Source organism: Temnothorax americanus, unplaced genomic scaffold (genome assembly GCF_048541705.1).
Source record: "Temnothorax americanus isolate GAGA-0224 unplaced genomic scaffold, ASM4854170v1 Scaffold18, whole genome shotgun sequence".
Lineage (NCBI taxonomy): Eukaryota > Metazoa > Arthropoda > Insecta > Hymenoptera > Formicidae > Temnothorax > Temnothorax americanus.
The window spans coordinates 980,131-999,458 of NW_027509318.1; the positions used below are offsets into that span (position 1 = coordinate 980,131).

The 19,328-nt window shown below is 40.4% G+C and overlaps 1 protein-coding gene across 6 annotated transcripts; it reads left to right on the forward strand.

The window, feature by feature from the left end:
* The first annotated feature begins 3,999 nt into the window (after window positions 1-3,999).
* LOC143896381 (segmentation protein paired) lies at window positions 4,000-19,285 on the forward strand. 6 transcript variants are annotated; one of them, XM_077404226.1, is made up of 5 exons: window positions 4,000-4,501; window positions 8,287-8,467; window positions 8,614-8,903; window positions 15,292-15,714; window positions 15,846-19,285. In XM_077404226.1, exons 1-5 carry the CDS (start codon window positions 4,441-4,443, stop codon window positions 16,451-16,453), a joined length of 1,563 nt encoding a protein of 520 aa, XP_077260352.1. In that variant the 5' UTR covers window positions 4,000-4,440; the 3' UTR covers window positions 16,454-19,285. The 6 variants fall into 6 exon arrangements, with proteins under 6 accessions (XP_077260352.1, XP_077260353.1, XP_077260354.1 ...); XM_077404227.1 differs by having other exon boundaries at window positions 8,614-8,897; XM_077404228.1 differs by having other exon boundaries at window positions 4,000-4,222.
* The last annotated feature ends 43 nt before the right edge of the window (window positions 19,286-19,328 follow it).

Below are 19,328 nucleotides of genomic sequence, written 5' to 3' on the forward strand. Positions count from 1 at the left end.
TAAAATGCTATGTTACAAAAGAGTATTTCGAAGCTATTAAGATATCTGATCAATGTCGGATTCGATTCGAAGAGATATACTGGACTTTCTCTAATATGTCTTATGTTGTAGTTAATTATAGTTTAACATTCTAAAACGTCTCTAATATCTACAGTTCCTCAAAAATTCCAACCGGAATAAGCTAAATTGAGAGGTCTCTTCATTTTAATCGTCTTTTTCGGACTGCGAAATTTAACTACCGACAACATTGACTGAGTTCAGAAACTCCCGCAGTTCCGCTGCTGTGAATCTGTCAACATCATCGTAAGAGTAACACATTGAAATCCCTTCGAGCGTTACCAACAGAAGGATCTAAAAATGAATAGGTTATAACAGCAAAAAATCGGCACCTTTAACGACTAAAAAAATGCTAGTCCGTTATGAATAGTTTTGCCACTTCTTCCCCCATGAAAGGCTGTGAATAGTCAAGAAGGCGATACGGATCTAAAGTTCTTTCTGGCGAAGTGACTCTATCACGCTCATCAAGACATTCCACGCATTGTATTAATTCTTTACATAAAATAATATTAATATATCGATACTGTAGAATGAAGATTTTGTGATTGCAACTTTTCTCAATTGCGAAAAGAAGAAATCATTTAACATTTCAAATTCTTGCATGTCAAAACGTTGTTATATTTTTCGACGTTATGTTTAACGTAGTCATTTTATAAAATTAGCAGAATGTAAAGAGATGCAACTTGAAACGAGTTATCTAGAAATTCTGCACTAATTTATAACGTGCGAAAAATTTATTGCAACGCGAGTAAAATGATTAATTTTGCGCTCCACGCAAGATGCAGCTTGTTATTTATCAACTACGCTCTGTCGTTGAGAATACATCCCGCTGTTAATTGACGCTTACACGAAGACCGATTACTGCAGCCGAGAGACATGCCGTCTGACAGACTAATTAATTGGCTATTAATGATCCGACGCACGCATGATGATTCGCGCGGGCCGTATATACCAGTCGCGAAAATCGCGCTGGCAAACGTCGATAACTTTGTATTTGGCTTTCAGATATTATTTCACTATTAACGCGAGTATAACATTTTCCTGTTATCACTCTGTGTTTGTACTAACATTTATCTTTTATTTTCTTTGTCTGAAATAATACATTGCAGTCATTGTACGATGCTAAAATACCAAAGAATTTTCAAAAATATTTTCTAAAGTCGGTTTATGGCCAGATGAACTGCATTCTTATCAGCTATGTGTGCACTGTATACATATATTTCTTTTATTTATTTAATGGCACATTGAGCCACCAGGTCGCAGAAAGAAACGAGAGGAAGCGACGGAAGAAGAAAAAGTAGGGGTTGAATGCTCGGACGGGGTAGATTATTTACGGCGTAACGGTCTACGTCACTACTGTCCGCGTTGTCAGGTAGGCGGATCGAGTCCCGAGGCGCAATTTGCATCTGTTTGCAGGTTCTCGCCTCCGCCTTCTTTCGCTGGCTCATCAGAGAGCGATGTATATCGTTCCTCTTTCACGCCCGCGTACCAGCCGATCGCCTTTTTACACGCCGGATCGTCATTACCGTCCTGGCACACTTGAGACCGTCCGATACGCCGCCTTTTTGTCACGGGAAATTATCAAACCGACGTTGAACAAAAGTTTTTTGGTGATTGTATCCGGGATTAATTAACGTCTTTTCCTCGGCACCAACTTTGTAATATCTTAGCACGGGACGCGAAAATCACGTAAGGGGAAGTTTTGAGAAAACCTAGATTTAACGGCTTTCATAAATAAGAAAGTATTGATTACATATGAGAAAGAAAGACATTTCAGTAAAAGAAAAAACAAATCGGAAGCTGAAAATCTGGAGAACTGGCACACCTTTGGTAACGCCGTTGGTTACGCCTTTCAAGGTTCATCTGCGATATATATATAAAAGGGAAATAAAAATATAATAGATAGTGATCCATCGTTTCCGGAAACTTATGTCCAAAACCCTTGATTCGTTCCATGAAATCTCAATTGAACGGGAAATAATGTAGGAGAGAAAAAAATAAGATGTTCATTTTCGTGCGCTCAGTCGAGGATAGTACTGATGCCCCGCATCAATGTATATTATTGTCCTATTTATGCACCATCTAACGTAACTTTTTGCCAAACAGAAGGCTAGTTGAAGATGACACGCATTATCTTGGGATTCGTGATCGAATGTTCGGGACCCCCATCTGCGGCAGAGGTCCGACGCGTCACGATCGACGTAACACAACTTACATCTTTACTGAACTTAGCTTATGGGAGGTCGAGAAGGTGCCCCGTCGCGTCGACAAAACAAACTTCTTAATGCCTTCATGCCGATTGTTGCAACCTCTTAAATTTCCGCGAATAAGACCGATTTTTCGACCGTACTCTGACCAACTGGTAGCTTCGTGGGACTACCGCAGTCTTAGGAAGAATATTTTCTCGACAAGGCCGTGCTGAATTTTTACCAGCTCGCGACTAGACGAGAAGATAATTATTTCGCATCAAAACGGGCAAACGATTGTTGAAAAAGTTACATGTTTATATTCTTATCAGATATATTGAATTAATAATATTATATTCTACATCGAGATAATGATTTGTCTTGTACGCGGAAAATATAAAGGATATTTCAAAGCTGTATTAATAAATTGTTGAATATATTATCACAATAGTTTCCGGGAGATTGTACCCTACATTATTTAAGGTGGTTAATTACTAAGGGAAACCAAAACGATCGATCACCGCCTTACGTCACCGCCGCGGCTATTGTGTCGCATCCTGTTTCAGTCGTGCAGTGTCATTTCCCCGATAGCTCAGAACGGGGCCCGCTAGAAGAGAAAGAGAGGGAGAGATGAAAAAAAGCGAGAATCCTGGAGTAATTCGCAATCATGCGTGAACAGCTGACACTGGAGATTAGGTAAACTACGCGCCTCGCGCTGACAATTTGCGCTAAATCGCCTTACTTGGCTTGAAAACGTACGGTAAGAAGCGCACAACCTGTGCTCGAGCGATGACGCCGCATAGAACTGGCGACGAGAAAAGATCACCGGTTTTCTCCCATTACCTTAATTGCGTGCTCCACAAGCAAAGATGCGATCATTACTGCTACTATTTTGCTGAAAACGCTTTATGACGCGTTTGTTAATTTAAGTTATCGAAAATTTCTTTCGCACAATCCAATATCTAATCTTCCGCCAATAATCTTACTTCGTTCCATTTATTTGTTAAAAAAAAAATTAAGAAATAATTCTACTATTCTAGCTATTAATTTTCAGAATATTTATAACGTTACATCATACTGATTCTACAAGAAAATGCAAGAAAAAAACATTTTTCACTACATTTATCTTTCAGTTTCGAAAACATTCGATATTTAGTTGTTGGATTTCAAACAAGTGTTTACAGACAAATAGAATACACGAATTAATAATATTATACAAAACTCCATTGTCATCCTTTTTATTTAAAACTTCGAAGTTATTTTAAGGTATCTCTTTCGATATCAAATTTGATTTCATCTCCAGTGGCAAGATAATTTTATTCTCGTCATCGATCTTTTCTGACAGAAAAAATTTGGAAAATCATCTAAACTTGATCATTAAATTGCGATTGACAAACAAAAATAATCACATGATAACGAGATAAGAGAAACGAGAGACTTTGACTCACCCTCATATTCATCGAGGAACAACGAGCACGGTATATAAACATGGAGCATGCTCGTAAAAGCGCGGCAATAAAGTCGCCAAAGATGCCCATCGTCTGGTACCATTTGGGCGGGAATCGGAGGCGTGGTGAGAGGCCTGGCAGTGCCACGATTGGTCGTTGGCGACGATGGGCACCAGTGGCCAAGGACCGTGGGTCTGTCTTGTCGTTCCATCGAAGTCCAATTCAGCCTCAAGTTGGCGATATATCCCGCTGAAGCCCCGCAGTACGGGGAGAACTACCTGTACCGCGGCTGGTGGGAGTGCCTAGCTGTTAGTTACCCTGGTACCCCATCCCCGAGAGACTTAGTCAGGATCAGCGCGTCGATCAGTCGACATCCATTTCCAGTGCGGACACACGCAAGTGAACGCGGCCATTGAGAACGGACTTATTGAGAAAAGAGAAGCTCGCGGTTGGGCCCGACGGGCCTGGACCCCGAGCCAAAATTCCAGGATTCAATGGACCCGGTCCAGAGCGGGAATCATTTCTACGAATGTATGTTCAGTGTTTGTCTATGTGCTCCGTTTTATGGTCGTCGAGTGAGTTGCAATTAGGCGGGATAAAACAAAATATTGTGAGATTTGTCAGGAGGAAGGACAGCCGATATCGTTTTTACGAAGGGCTTATTAGTGAGGTGCGGTAGTGAGATTTACAATATTCGGTGTCGGACTAAACTCGTCGGGACTATTTTGCGGAGGTTTGGTTCGGCTGAGATGACGGTTACCACTAATTTCTCGATGATGCGACCATGTTTCACTGGATATTCCTTTCAAGGTGCGTCTCTCGTCGCAGTCGACTATATTTGGTCAACATTAATTTTAGAAATACGTAAAATTAAAATTTGGAATAGTTTTTATGGTAATTTTATGATTTATACATCATTCGCGTTATCTTTCAAACAGCCACAAACATTGTTTGATATATCTTAAATAGCAATAGTAATCTTTATGTAATTAATTAATACGTGAAAAAATATTTAAACAATAGAAACACACATTTTCATAATCTTCTTTTAGTCCGTAAAATTAAATATTAAATGGAGTAATCCAAGATTTAAAAATCGTAGAGACGATAAAAGATAATTATTAAAATAAAACTCTTGATGCCATACTATTGTCGACAAATGAGAAAGCGCATTATTATTATCATAGTTACTTGTTTTTGATAAAGTTTGTGTTATGAAAGTAAATTAGAACTAGTCGATTAAACTAAACAAAACTCTTCTACAATAACACCTTGAACGATGGATTAAATAAATTAAGTAAAATTTTTATTTTTAAATGTACAAAACTTCAACATTTTTCTTCAAAAAATCCGCCTGACATTGACAAACAATTGTCCAAAAAACGAACAAAACCCTATTGTTAGGTTAAAGTTGGCCATAAATTACGGAGTATCTCTTGCGGACAAAGTCATTTTTCTTGACTTCCACCCTTGGTCCATGACATTTTAATTGCATTTTTTTTACAGCATTTTTTCCCTCACATTTTGTACATTCTGAAGAACAAAGAATTTTATTAACGAAAATGTCTGGAATAAATCATTCATTTAGTCTCACAATTTTAGAGAGTTTTTCTGTAATTTATCAAAATCATATACAGAACTCTAACGTCGTTGAAAATGAATATTTTCCGTGTATTCGAATCGTTCCAGCTGATTTCTGTCAGTTTTCTCTCTCTCACTCTCTCTCTCTCTCTCTCTCTCTCTCTCTCTCTCTATTTATCTTAAAATATCAAGAGACACGGTATATAGTGTCTCGTGCCAATATAATATATTTACAGTATGTATAATATACCTTTATTTGCTTTTGTATGTGTGCTTATCGTCTATTTATTGCTATTCGTCCTCGTAAATTGTTTGGCGTCTAATCACGTCACAATCGATTCTTCTCAGAATTGTATTATGGAAATACAGGAAAATACTCAGAATTTATAAGATATATTCTTAAAAAAACTTCTGGCTAGTAATAAATTACACTTAGTATTTTTTACAAAATTTATGTAATTTAGTCATTATTGCTTTAGGAGCATATAAAAGTATCTATTCCCGTTCGAGAATTTATAAATTATTTCATCCTGTATATATCCGGACTTTGTTCCATTTGTCATTTATTGCACCATAAATTTGAGCGCTCTATTGCCCAGCTTTTCAATATACTCGTGCATCTTGGCGCTACCCGGGACAGTATAAGAGAAAAAAAAGGGGGTAAATCTGAGAAAAAAATGTCCTGCGGATACATCATTCCTTCACAAACAAAAAATGTGGACGATACGTTTAATAACAAGGTTTGTAAAATTAAATAACGCGATTCATCAAGTGTCCAGACATGCGGTGTCCCGAGCGACTAATGAGTACATGCGTAATTAGTCGCTTGATGATTTACCAGTTGGAAACGAGACGCGAAAGCGTGTGCTCGCGGAAATCACGACGGTAAATGGTGACGGACGATTAACACTCAACGAATGCGCTTCCGTAAAATCCACGCATAAAAGTTTTCAATGATGGTCATTAATTACTTCATCGCAGTGCGCAAGATTTTTTTTTGCATCGCGATTCCGTCATTATAATGATTTATGAGTCGCGCCTTTTCTGAGCGGTTGGGTCGAGAAGCTTTTCCTCGTTCTTGAGAACGTGTTTCAAGTTAAAATCAGAGTCGCTTGAGAAACGCTGAAAACTCCGGGTTAATGGAATCTCCGCACAGCACCGATTTGTTAATTAAACGATCAATTAAATCGGAAGTCACTTTGCAGGAACGCGATTGCTATCGGCGGGAGCATTTGCGCGCGGTTTTTCGAGCATCGATTGCACCCGCGGCGATGCATGGCTACGGTTATGCAAGCGTTCTGCGCAATCGGATAGCGGTTTCCTTTTTCTGCGGATGCTTTTTACCGGTCGCGTTAGTCGAAGCCTGCTTACCCTTTGTCTTGTGCGACAGAGTGTTTTACGCGGAAATGTGTTTAATTACAAACGAAAGCGTGTGACCGTACCCAGTCGCGTTTCCCGTCATCTCTCGATGACGATAACGACTACGGCGATAACGACGATGCGACTATCGCATTTCCATATCTTTGCCGAGCCGTAATTGTGAAAGTGCAACAATGTATATTACTTATCGCGATCGGGTCGTTATTTTATTGGGAATTTATGCGTTTTGCCTATACAAAAAAATTTACTTACGTGGTGCGACGTTTTGCACCCGCGGATTGGAAAAGTGAAAGCCACGGGATCAATCATCCGCTTCCTTCTCACCGCGAGCTCTCTAAACGATTAATAATTTGCCAATACGGCGGGCGTTGAAAACCGCAGAATTAATTTAATCTGCGTCAATGCGCATTTATACAAGTAATATTTAGCGTATCGATGCGGTTACTAAAATAATGCACATTTATAATTCTGTCAATTTTATGGATATCTTAAAAAAGAAAAATGTATCTTTCAATTTTCATGGCGCAACGGTTATAACTTTTTTATCTTTCTACGTATTTTGAAAAATGTCGTGCGAGATATTAAGTTACATTTTTGTGCAGGAAGTACCATTGCAAAATTATAAATAATTATTATAAATAAATTCATAATAAATTGTCTATGTTAAGCCGATCACCGATCGCCGTCTCGCCTGGACGATCTGATTTTTCATCGCGCTGTCATTGGGATTTCCTTTTTTAGTCGATTATCGCGTCTTGTATGAGCGAGCGCGTTTTTATTTAATGTCGAACGTGCGATTGCGCGTCTCCTTTTTGCCCTTCTAATTGTACAGCTCATTCGTCTCGTTATTATCGCCTTTATTCTCAACTGTAATTTTACCGTTTCAAAATTGTCGTTCTTTACAACATCGGAGGCCAAAAGTAATGAAGATACCACGAAGAATTACAACATATACATTTAGCTTAAGTCACAATGCGTATCGTGTCACGTTATTTGCTTCGCTTCTTAAAAAACGCGTTCTGGGATCAGTAAAAATTGCAAAGACTCTTTCCTGGACCGCGCGCGTTCCTTTTTCTTTATAGATCGGGGCCGAGATCGTCGTCGTGTAACGCGAAATTAAATAAGCCGAGCAAATTATACGCTATCATTGTTGTGCGTCATAAACTGCACCGGGATTTATTGGACTTATCGGTAGTTACGGCGTTGGTCGCTTTATACGCCGCGCTCCAGCCGCCCGCGCTTATAACTCTCTCTTTTTCTCTCTCTCTTCCTCGCTCTCTTCATCCTGTTCTCTTTCTCTTCCTCTCTCCCTTCCGCTTCGACAGAACGAGAGAAAGAAGTCAAATCAAGCATGCGGTGCAGCGATAAATCCAGACTGCTCTCTTTATACGCCGTCCAATAACCGTCCCGCCACCACCTCGTCAACTGTCTCTCTCTCTCTCTCTCTCTCTCTTTCTCTTCTCCTTAACTTCCGGTAAGACATGGAAATCAAAGCTGACTAAAGGACACGTTCTCAATTGCGTCTCCTCGAAAACGATCAAAATAAGAGAAAGAAAAAAATATAATTTGAAAAAAAGGATTCATCATTATTAACATCTAGTGACATTCGTATAACGTTTACGTTCGGATTTCAGTTATGGAAGCGATAAAAGGAGGAAGTGTATCGCTTGTTGCAGACATAGGATCGATACCGGGCCAAGGCCGTGTAAATCAGCTCGGTGGTATCTTCATCAACGGACGACCGCTGCCTAATCATATCAGGTTGAAGATCGTCGAGATGGCCGCCGCGGGGGTCAGGCCGTGCGTTATATCGAGGTACAGTGTCTCAAATCGAGGATCTTTCCGGTTAATTCAACGATAACTTCTCGAAATAGAAACATAGATTATTATTTTATTTTTATTTTGAATATATCCATCGATATCTCTGAACTGATTCGTCTATTATCACCCATTGAGAATAGACAATTGAGGGTGTCCCATGGATGCGTGTCGAAGATTTTAAATCGCTATCAGGAAACTGGTAGCATCAGACCCGGAGTCATCGGCGGCAGCAAACCACGTGTGGCTACACCGGAAGTGGAGGCGAGAATCGAGGAATACAAGCGCGACAACCCGGGTATGTTCTCATGGGAAATCAGGGATCGACTGATCAAAGAGGGCATCTGCGAACGGACCAGCGCTCCGAGTGTGTCCGCGATTTCACGACTACTCAGGGGTCGCGATTCCGAAGACGACGTTAAACTAGGTGACGGTGAGAAGTCCCACAATTGCTACACAAATAATCATTAGTGTAGCAAGTAAAGAGCCCGTAGTGTTAGGTAGAATTCGGAGTACAGACCTTGATGGGCATCTTGGCAAGTGCGGAAAATATATGCCCGAGAAACGAAAGAGAAAAAAAGAAAATTTCTTGAAAGTAGTTTTCTTTGAATAGAAATTATATAATCTCACACATAAATCACCATCTTATACATCTTTTGTTCAAATTATTTTCGTTTTTGAGTTTTCACTAACTGATTAATAGGTTTTAAATATTACTACGAAAAATAATTCTAGGAACTGAGCGTTGGAAATCAATTTGGTCTGTGCTCCAAATCTTAATATACTAATTTAAAAACATTTTTCTATAGTACGAAAATTTAACACCCCAGGCGGAATTAACTCATATTTTAACGCATAAACAAAATAGCTTATCTCTCACTGTCACTGTCGCTCCGATACAAATACTTGCTTCACGAGTTTTCTGAAATTTCTTCGATCGGCCATGCACTAATGGCATAACGGCGGGTTCCTTGAGCGGGTGTCCATCGGCCTTCTCGGCTGCCCGAGTTTCTTCCCGCGTTCCAACAGAGATTGATGATCGCCGGCGAATCGGCGAATCGGCCCGACGCCAAGTATCCTTGCATGAAATTGGATTATAACGACATCGGCTCGCATAAGAGACCGAGAATACGGTTGTTCGTTATGCGACGCCTCTTAAAATTGAATTAGTCGCTTTTCACGTTTCTTGCGAATCCCGCGACGCATCAAGATACAGATTTTGTAAAAATTATATGCATCGTATAAAAAGAGCTGAAAAAACAACGTTAGCTAGGTGCGAAAAAGGTTTTTGCCTTTTAAAGACTCGCTACCTGCGAAGACTGATTAACCCTTTAGAATTTGCAGTTCCTAGAAGAAAAGAACACAGGTAGTTTTACCTCGCTGTTCTGCTTTACTTTTCCGGAATTTAATCCTATTCAATTTATCTTGAATATCTTAATATAAATTTGAAAATATTTTGTATAATTTCTGTGTTTTAAAGACAGAGTACATTAGACCAGCCGTGATCCATTGTTCTTTTGTCCACAGCACAAATCGTACATTTAATTAAATAATGAAAAAAATTATCATCTCATGTGAGAGATCTATTATTTCATAGTACGCGAGAACGTGCGCCGAACACCCACTATTGACCCACTTGGGCCCACAGAAATCCGAGGATACCGCGAACGCAGAGGATTTCACGCGGTGAAAGGATCTCGCATCCGTAAATATACGCCCCATCACCTGGCCCACACGATGGACCACCGTGTGGGCCTACTGCTCGCTCGGGCAACGGTGAATGAGTAAATTAAATGCTCGCGTATTAATCGGTCGTGCCCGCGTTTCTCGGTCTCGGAAATTGCCGGTTCGCCTCCGGTGCGCCGTGGTCGGATCGCCTCCCTCCGGTAGCCGGGTCGGCCGCAACCGTCCGACGGGCTCTGTAATTTTCTCACCGCCCGGTACATGCCCACGTGTGTACGCGCGAGCCCGCTATGGCAAGCTGCACGTAAGACGTGGGCCTTACACGCGTGCAAATGTCGATCGTCCTCGAGAAAATCGACGGCCGACGAAGGACGCGCGTCTACCGGCTTATGGATGAATCAGGATTCCCTTCTCTTCACTTTCCCCAAATTTAAAATAAAAAATACACAAATGCCGAAAAAAATCGCGTTTTTAAAGAGAAATCTATAACTATATTACGCATGTTGAGCAATCAAAATATGCACTGGCGATAATTAAAATTAAGATGGTCCGGTAAACTTTGATGAATATCTGAAATACCAGTTTGACAGATGCTGATAAATGAATACCACACTTGTGGGAAGTCTGAGGATCTAGAATTTCTGTTATACGTCCCGGAGAAATTCCCACCAAACACGGATACAAATTGGTAACCGAAGTGGGGAGGGGGAATGTCTCTTTCCTCCGCTGACAAGACAAATGAATTGTGTACAGACACGAATTTATCCTGGGATCGTCTGAGAAGCTGCTAAGCCGGCAAAGATAAAAGGGACCACAGTTGAAAGGAGAGGAACGAGGATTCTTGCGCCTGTAAGTCGATCGCTCTGACGGTCGGGCGCCCGTCGAAAAAAATAGAGAAACTAGGGCAGAAATAACACGACTTCGCAGAGGGGTGAAGAATGAAAAGGGACACCGTCTATTAAACGCCCACGAAGCTGCGAACATACGAGTCGAGCTGCCGGAGCTGTCGAGATGAAGTGACGCCTTTGTTCGGCGAACGTGTCGGATTGTTTTTCTCGCATATAAAACGTGTCGCACGGTATAAGTATGCGTGATAAGTCGAGGGGTGGCAACTCTGGGCGAGAAAGGTATGCGACACTCTAACGAATGTTAGGGGTTGACCCCACGAATACGACGAAGACGAATCTCATATATTGTATACATTAGCCTAATAACATAAGCAATATTCTGCGTTAATTAAAGTTTGTTCGTAGTTAATCACTCCGATTATTTATCAATAATTAATTCAATGAGTAGTGCGATACATCGTTGGTTCTTTAATTAAGCCGCGTGCCTCTCAGATAAAAAAAATTGACTGCAATTTTTTTATATTTACAACTTTAGACGTTTAATTTGTTTCTCTTTATGGTCTCACGCCGAATGTGCAATCCATCGCGGCAATAAATTACTAATTACGCGCGTATTACATCTCCCCTTGTAGTTCAATAGAGATACAACACGTGAGATCTTCGTGAGATTTTGTTTTTATCGTCGTGGACCATGCGCGGTTCATCCGCAAGCAAATCAAAAAAAAGTCAGAGCAGAAATTATATCCCTTGTATAGAGCTAAGCGTTCGCGACCGGTTAGTAATTCCTCAAGTTTTCGGAACCTAGTATTATCCTCGGGGTGAATGATTACCAGGTCTGCTGAGACTGCGAACGCGCGGAGTCGTCACGTAAATCCATTCACAACGATTTTTTTCATTGAGATACGTCACTTTACATATAATTATATCGCGATAATCTTTCGATTATTGTGACAATACTTTTATGTAAAAATGTGTGTCTGAAATATATGTGAAATACGTAAATCGCCGATATGTGCGAGCAATAGTCGAGGTATCCAAGCATCTACCTGAACGAAAGGTATCGATCACCCCTTCCTCGATTGTTTTATTTTTATCGCTCGACATTCAAACAATACTCATTTCGCCTTTGCGTTTCGTCGGAAGGAAGCGATTGCCTACGACGTCCTGACGGGACTTTCATCGAGGCTATTTCTGATCGTTCATCGCACGTGGACGTGGCATGATCGTGGCCTCAGGTTTGTTGGGCCACGTCGTCGCTCGCACTATTTCCATCTGCGCGCGGGTAGGTGTCGGTCGAATTCAAGAAACATGACGAAGAGAGAAAGACAGGGAGAAAGAGAGAGAGAGAGAGAGAGAGAGAGAGAGAGAGAGAGAGAGAGAGAGAGAGAGAGAGAAAGACAGGGAGAAAGAGAGAGAGAGAGAGGACGGAATGACCCGGAGGCGGAGGTGGATGAAAAAAAAGCACGACGACGGGCCGGGAATAGAGCCCGTGTCGAATTTGCATTAACGCGACCCGTCCCGGCGTCAGGCGTCGTCGCCCGATTAGTCGCGCGCCGTGTAAACTTGAGTCCCGAGAAACTGACGACAATCCCGAAATGCACATCGCGAAGCGCACGCGGAAGCAAAAAGTGTCTCCATCGTGTCTTCGGTGTCTGCGCATCACGTGCTATCTCGTTTCTGTTTCCTCGCGGCTAGGAATGCGCAAAAGAATGCCTATTTTCAGAACCGGAACATAATCGGACGTAGACAAGCGTGATCGAGCGACACGTAAACGTTGCAAAGTCATTGGAAAGGATTTTTTTGTTTAATATTAAAGAGCTATAAAATGTACAAAAAATACGGTTCAGTCCGCAATGGAAGGAAAACAGCTTGGAATGTCGAAAGCCGCACAATTAATGTTAACATATTCTTTTAACGTGAGGTTTTCGCTGAATCATCTGTTGCAGCCGTGCGACGCAACTATTCGGGAAACAAGAGCGAAATAGTCGAACGACGCTCCGTTGCATTATTATGACTTTATCTTGCGTTCTGCGAGTTATCGATCTGCGTGATTGGCTCGGTTTCTCGTGGGTCCGTTCTTTTTTTTTTTTTTACATGTTGTTAGTGCGAAAAACGTCAAGTCTACCGTTCGACGTTATTGATGATTTCTACATTGTTGACGATACTGTTGATCGCAATGGGGAAAAAGAAAACGCGGTTCTCGAAAACGGCCGCGGCGAGTTCTATAATTATATTAAGCGACAAAGGCTGCATTCCGATATTCACCGGTCAGTAATGCAAATCTATATATTTTATGTCGCGTATACTATAGATTTTCGGTACTGAAAGTCGGAATGCAGCCAAAAAACTGGCGAATCCAGAAAAAAAGGAAGGGGATACGCTATTACTTTTTGTCATATGCTATCAATGTGTTTGTTCAAAACATTGTTGCGCGTCAGTCGTCAAATAAAGAAACGTGACAACCAGCTGCTGATCGTACTCTCGCAAACGAGACGCGGCATTGAGGAGAAAGTTAATGCGTTCGCTAAACCGAGAAACTTTAATCCTCTATTTAGTTTCGAGTGCAGAGCAGCGTCGTCGCGTTTTTCGTGACAAAATTGCGTTCCTCTCGAATACAGAAACGCGTTTATTATTCTATCGCGTAGCAGCGACAGAATGGCCCATAAGATTCTCTCTTTTCGAAATAGTCCTAATTTAATTTTTACACAAATCCGTTATCTCGACATATTAAAATAAAAAAATCACTCACCGGCCGATGCGCAACAGCGGGAGTTACTTAAGTTGAAACCCTGCGTTGATCTGTAACATAGAAATATTTTTATGTTAAAACAGCGTCCAAGATATATAATCGATGCTTGAAAAGTAAATAATTAATTATCGCGCGCTTGAGAAAGTGGCGGAATCAGCCACAGGAGTCAGGACTGACAGGACAGCAAAATAATACAATAAATGAATAACAATCACTCACTCCGCGGTCGCTCCGCCGTCGCCCGATGCCTCCCAGGCCCCCTCCTCCTCTCCGAACTCTCCTCGATCCTCGTCCGTTGTCGCATCTCTGTCGGCGCACTCACTCACTCGTTCACTTGACTCGTTTACGCGTGTCGCGTGAAAATATCGTCGCTTACGATCGCGCGTCGCTTTGCGCGGCACTAATCCGGTATTAATCTCGCGACGCGGCGCGTGCTTAATTACACGGCGATGGAAGAATTTTACGGAGACTCTACAAACGGAGCTATATACGATCCGCTCGACGCCCGTCGCCCGTCGCCCGTCGACTCATCGTGTCTCGCAGCTCGCAGCTCGCAGGTAGACGCTTTCATAAATCGCGCGGCCAACTTCACTCGCCAGGAGCAACCGTCGCGAGAACGCTAGGGTGCGTTCACAAATTACGTCTAGTCTAGACCATACCTTACCTACAGGAATGGTGGAAGGAAAACGAGGTGTGATTGCATCCTCGATGCAATAACCAATGAGTGCGTTGGGCGAGAGAGACATTGATGATATTGGCCTGTGGCCTGTGGCCAATGAATATCGCTCGCGACGCTCGCTTGTCAGTCGCGAGTCGCGACGTCTGCGTCGTCCGCACATCCGCACATCCCTCCAACGAGAGCACCTTGTTTCCTTCCAGCCTTCCACCGTGGTTATTGTCTTTTCGAGGTAGGTCTTTTTCTCGAATTTGACAAAAACCATCTTCGAAATTTAATTTTAAAGCTAAATTCAATTTACAACAATTAAGTTATTGTTCCGTCACTCTCGTCTGTCATTCTCTTAGCAGCAGGTTCGCGTTGCTGGTTCACAGAACCGGTGACCGGTGCGTCAGTGTCAAAGAGCAGTGAGCACCGCGCGGGTTTCGCGCCAGGTGCTTGTTTCACACTCGATATACGACCAACATGTTTACACCCGAACGGTCTCCCTCGACCCCACCTATCTTTTCCTACTGCTGGCGATTTGGCGTTTTTTTTTACCTCGCTTCGTTACTTGCCAATCGTAACTTTTTTGTCACTCGAAAGTCCATGGTTAACAGCGTTTCACATAATTATTTTATGGCTCAATCTTTTCGCTGACCTTGAGAAAAATCAACCGACCAAAAGAAGTTTCTAATTGTTACGACAGCTTGCGATTGTGTTTACAATTTGCAACGCGATGCAAATTTAGATCGACGACAGAGCTGCGTTCAATGTACATAAATTCCTCTTCGAAGAGAGTTATATTGTGTGTTGCGAGATTCTTATATAAATATGTGTATAAATTATATCTCATTCCTTTCTTATTTTTAACGCGATCTTGCAGGAAAAGCAAGTTCTGGATCCGATTGCGAGAGCGAACCGGGGATCCCGTTGAAAAGGAAGCAACGCAGAAGCAGGACCACCTTCACGGCTCACCAGCTGGACGAGTTGGAACGGGCATTCGAGAAGACTCAATACCCTGACATATACGTCAGAGAGGAACTCGCTCAGAGAACGAGATTGTCGGAAGCCAGGATTCAAGTGTGGTTCAGCAACAGAAGAGCTAGATTGAGAAAACATATCTCCTCGTCGACGTCCGCTGGATACGTCGGTTCCGTAGCCTATCCGACCGGCTACGTTATTCATCCACCGGCACCGCCTCATCCTCACCCAGGAGCAGCCATGCCCCCGGGTCATCCACATCCACATCCACATTCGCATCCGCATCCTCAGAGTCTGCCAGACGCGGCGTTCTCTTCCGGCCAAGGTATGTACGTGTGTGTATATGTTTATGTAAATGAGGATAATAACGCATATCGTTCCTATTTTAATTTTATCTATATCTTTGCAATAAATATCATGATACAAAAGGATGATCACCGCTACGTTTTATTTCAGTTTCAGAATTGTATTCATCTCATCATGCATCGGTGACTCATCAATTGGCGGACTCCGCGACACGACTACCCTCGACCGTTGGATCGACTTCGACTTACAGTTTTCCGGCCACGGTGACGTATCCCAATTTATCGGTATTGTCGCCGGCCTCGTCGACAACCGCTCATATGGCTCACCAAGCGGTCTCCGCGTCGTCCAGCTATCAGCGAACAAGTAATCATCAGCTACCACCGACTCCGAACTCTCTCGTCACCATGATGGGACCGAACTCGGGCAACTCGACGTCAGCTCCCGATCAATTGGCCTCGTCGGAACTGCCGATCGGTTCGGTTTCACCTCCTCAGCAGCAGCAGCAGCAGCAGCCACAGCCACAGCCACAGCCACAACAACAAACCCAACAACAGACCAGTCAAGGAACCGCATCGCCATCATGGAATCTCGCGATTACCGCCAGTGGCAATAGAGTCAATCTACCGAGTCCACCAACGAGTCTGCAGCAACATCATGCCTACAGCACTCATCCTCATTCTCAAGCTTTTGCTAGCCCTTACACGGCACAGAGCTTTCAGCAACCACCTAGGCCACCGCCACAATCCTTCTGGTATTAAAGTATGATCTTATGGTTATTGACTTTTTTAAACTTGTAAAAATTGGCTTGTTAACTTTTACGTCGTTAAAAAAAGTCATTAAAAACAAGAGCATAGAAAAGGCGATGATAGATTTCAATTGTTTTGCTGAGCCTATTTGAAAAATATCTTCAAGGATTTTAATAATTTAATCCGATTACGTGATTACAGAATATAATGTTGATATCGCTATTTGCATGTGACAATTTACACTGATAGCTAGATAGGTAGATTTAGTCTTATTGAGAATTCATAACACATACAAGCAAAATATTAAAAGGATAAGTTAATGTATTAAGATAATTTAGGCTGAATTGTTTTCTTGGAAAGGAACAGATGTATATACATATAAGTTACACATGTTATATACATATATAGATACAAATAGCTAGATATAAGAACTGTAATTGAACTTTACGATGTAAAATATGTACAAATGAGTTTCGAAACGTTTCATCGATCATTTATGTTTTTATAGAACAAAAAGAAAATTACACTTTAAAGATTTATTAATATTCGTTGAATATTTTGCGATGCAAAATTGTAAATACATTTTTCTTCCGGTTCGTGGGTTTTTGCATTTTAATCAATTAATTTTTAACTTTTTCTGCAACGCCTTATGTTTACGGTGCGACCAAAAATTTAGTTTTTATCAACTGTAAATATGTACAATTTAAAACTTTACGTATATGAGCGATATTATTTGATTGCACTGATTTTATAAACGCAAAGTGTTTCGCTCGATGGTGTACATTGTAACCGCACAGTACATAAAACGCATGTGCATATGTATGAGATTTACGTGGCTGTGTACGCGAGCAGTGAGACGACGACTTCGAAAATTGAACTTGTCAAAATTGTACCGTTCGAGATATGTATGCGTGAGCATCGAATGATATAGTATACGACACAAATTATTTAAAATAACAGATAAACGACATTTTAAATATTTTCACATGATGTAATTTTAACATACATACATCATAATATGCTGCAAGTATTATTTAAAACATATTTTATGTAGTTTTTATATATCTGAATAAGAGCAAAAATTACATATTATCTTACATAATTTAAAATGTTATTTTTCTGTGTTGTATTTTAAATAATTTATATTTATATTTGATGAGATCACCTTGCGTAGTACAATGGTGCATTTTATTATTTATAAAAATAATGTTTTAATAATTAATAAATAATGTATAGAAATGCTTTTGATTGAAATTTTTGAAGCTGACAACTTACGAGACTCTGTTTGCCACACATGTGCACATTCAAATTAATTTAAGCTAAATAACTATCTCAGATAGTCAAAAGACGAAAAACATTTTTTGCGTAATGATTGCTATAAATTTTGTCGACGGAATGCAAGCAGAAATATATGTATAAACAAATTTCTCTATTGAATACCTGATCTTTAATAGACCTAAAAGAAAAGGAGAAAGACATAAAAAACTATTTTCTATAAAAGTATTAAAAAATAATTTCTGTAATTTTGAGGGGAATTTTGATTATTATACCGATAAATTAATAAATCTTTGTAAGTATTTAATAGCGTTTTCATAACAAATAACGAATGTTACATATATAGTTGCGTAATTCGTTCGGTCGATAGCGGTTGCTTGTGGTTAATTTCCATATCCATATATCTCAGTTGTAATATATCCTGTGAGCAATCTGTAAGGTTCTTTCTTACCGTTCTAGAGGGACACACACATTCAATCATTTCTTCAGTATATAATATTCTAATTTCTTTTGCTCCAATATGAAACTTAGCGTTTATTATTTATTTCCAAAAAAAATATTTATTTCGTAACTGACGCGTTTACATCACTTACAAACTCTCGCATTACTTATCGAATTGCACGAATTACTAATATTTTACCGTTCGTTGCTTCACTCGTTTAGCATGCACCTTCAATTTTCCTAAAGGTTTATTTCTTCTATCTTTAATTTGCCCCTGAAGACTTCTTTTATCTGTGTGTTTTCGTCTTTCCTCGTGTCTCTAGTAGCGCAATCGTTATAAAAATGGTAGTTATGGGATGTTATACAATATACATATAAGTAAAAAGTGGCATTTCTGTCTTGCGTTACCATCATTGGATACAATTGCACGGTGGTAAAACTGCATAAAATGGAGAAAAGCTGTACGAGATTATTTATGTACTTGCTGGGATACAATTCCGCAATCAGTGAATAAAGTAATCGACAATAATGCGAACGATCCAAACGCCTGCAATTTATTGATTAATAGTGAGCTTTATAGATATAGCTAATAGTAAACACATTCTTTTTCAAGCTTTTTAAAAAAACAAATATACCCAGAGTTTAATATCTACTACATTGGATTTAAACTTGCGTTAAAGTCATTATTATAATTATCTCTTTAAAAAAATTACGACTATTTGACAGACAAGATGAATATTATGAATATATTCCTAAAAATATTATTTTCTTACCATATAGAGGAAGATACAAGCGAGAGGTACAGCTGCAACGCCAGTGTTCTAAAAAAAAATTACATATACATCATTAAAGCGCTCAAAGAAATTGCTGTACCGGCACTGGGACACAATCGATCCGAAGTGACTCTACGACCAATTCTAATGTAATTTCGAAAATTTATTATAGTTTTTCGGAACATTACCCTTTTGAACGATATATTGTAACGAATGTCTGACAACCATTGTTATTTTAATAAAGTAATCTATACAGCTTAACCACAAAAGTCTTGATACAAAATAAAAATGTCAGAATTACTATTACTCATTGTTTAGAGCTACCAAAATTGAATATCACATCAAATTCGAATGACCTCTTGCTGCAAAATACTGTGAGCACATATATTGCCTATCAC

Bases quoted from the DNA above. Each gene is read 5' to 3' on its own strand.
- LOC143896381 (XM_077404226.1), top strand. From the start codon at position 4,441: ATGACGGTTACCACTAATTTCTCGATGATGCGACCATGTTTCACTGGA. The intron at 8,468-8,613 runs GTACAGTGTCTC...CATTGAGAATAG, and splicing joins AGGCCGTGCGTTATATCGAG to ACAATTGAGGGTGTCCCATG. The intron at 8,904-15,291 runs GTGAGAAGTCCC...GCGATCTTGCAG, and splicing joins CGACGTTAAACTAGGTGACG to GAAAAGCAAGTTCTGGATCC.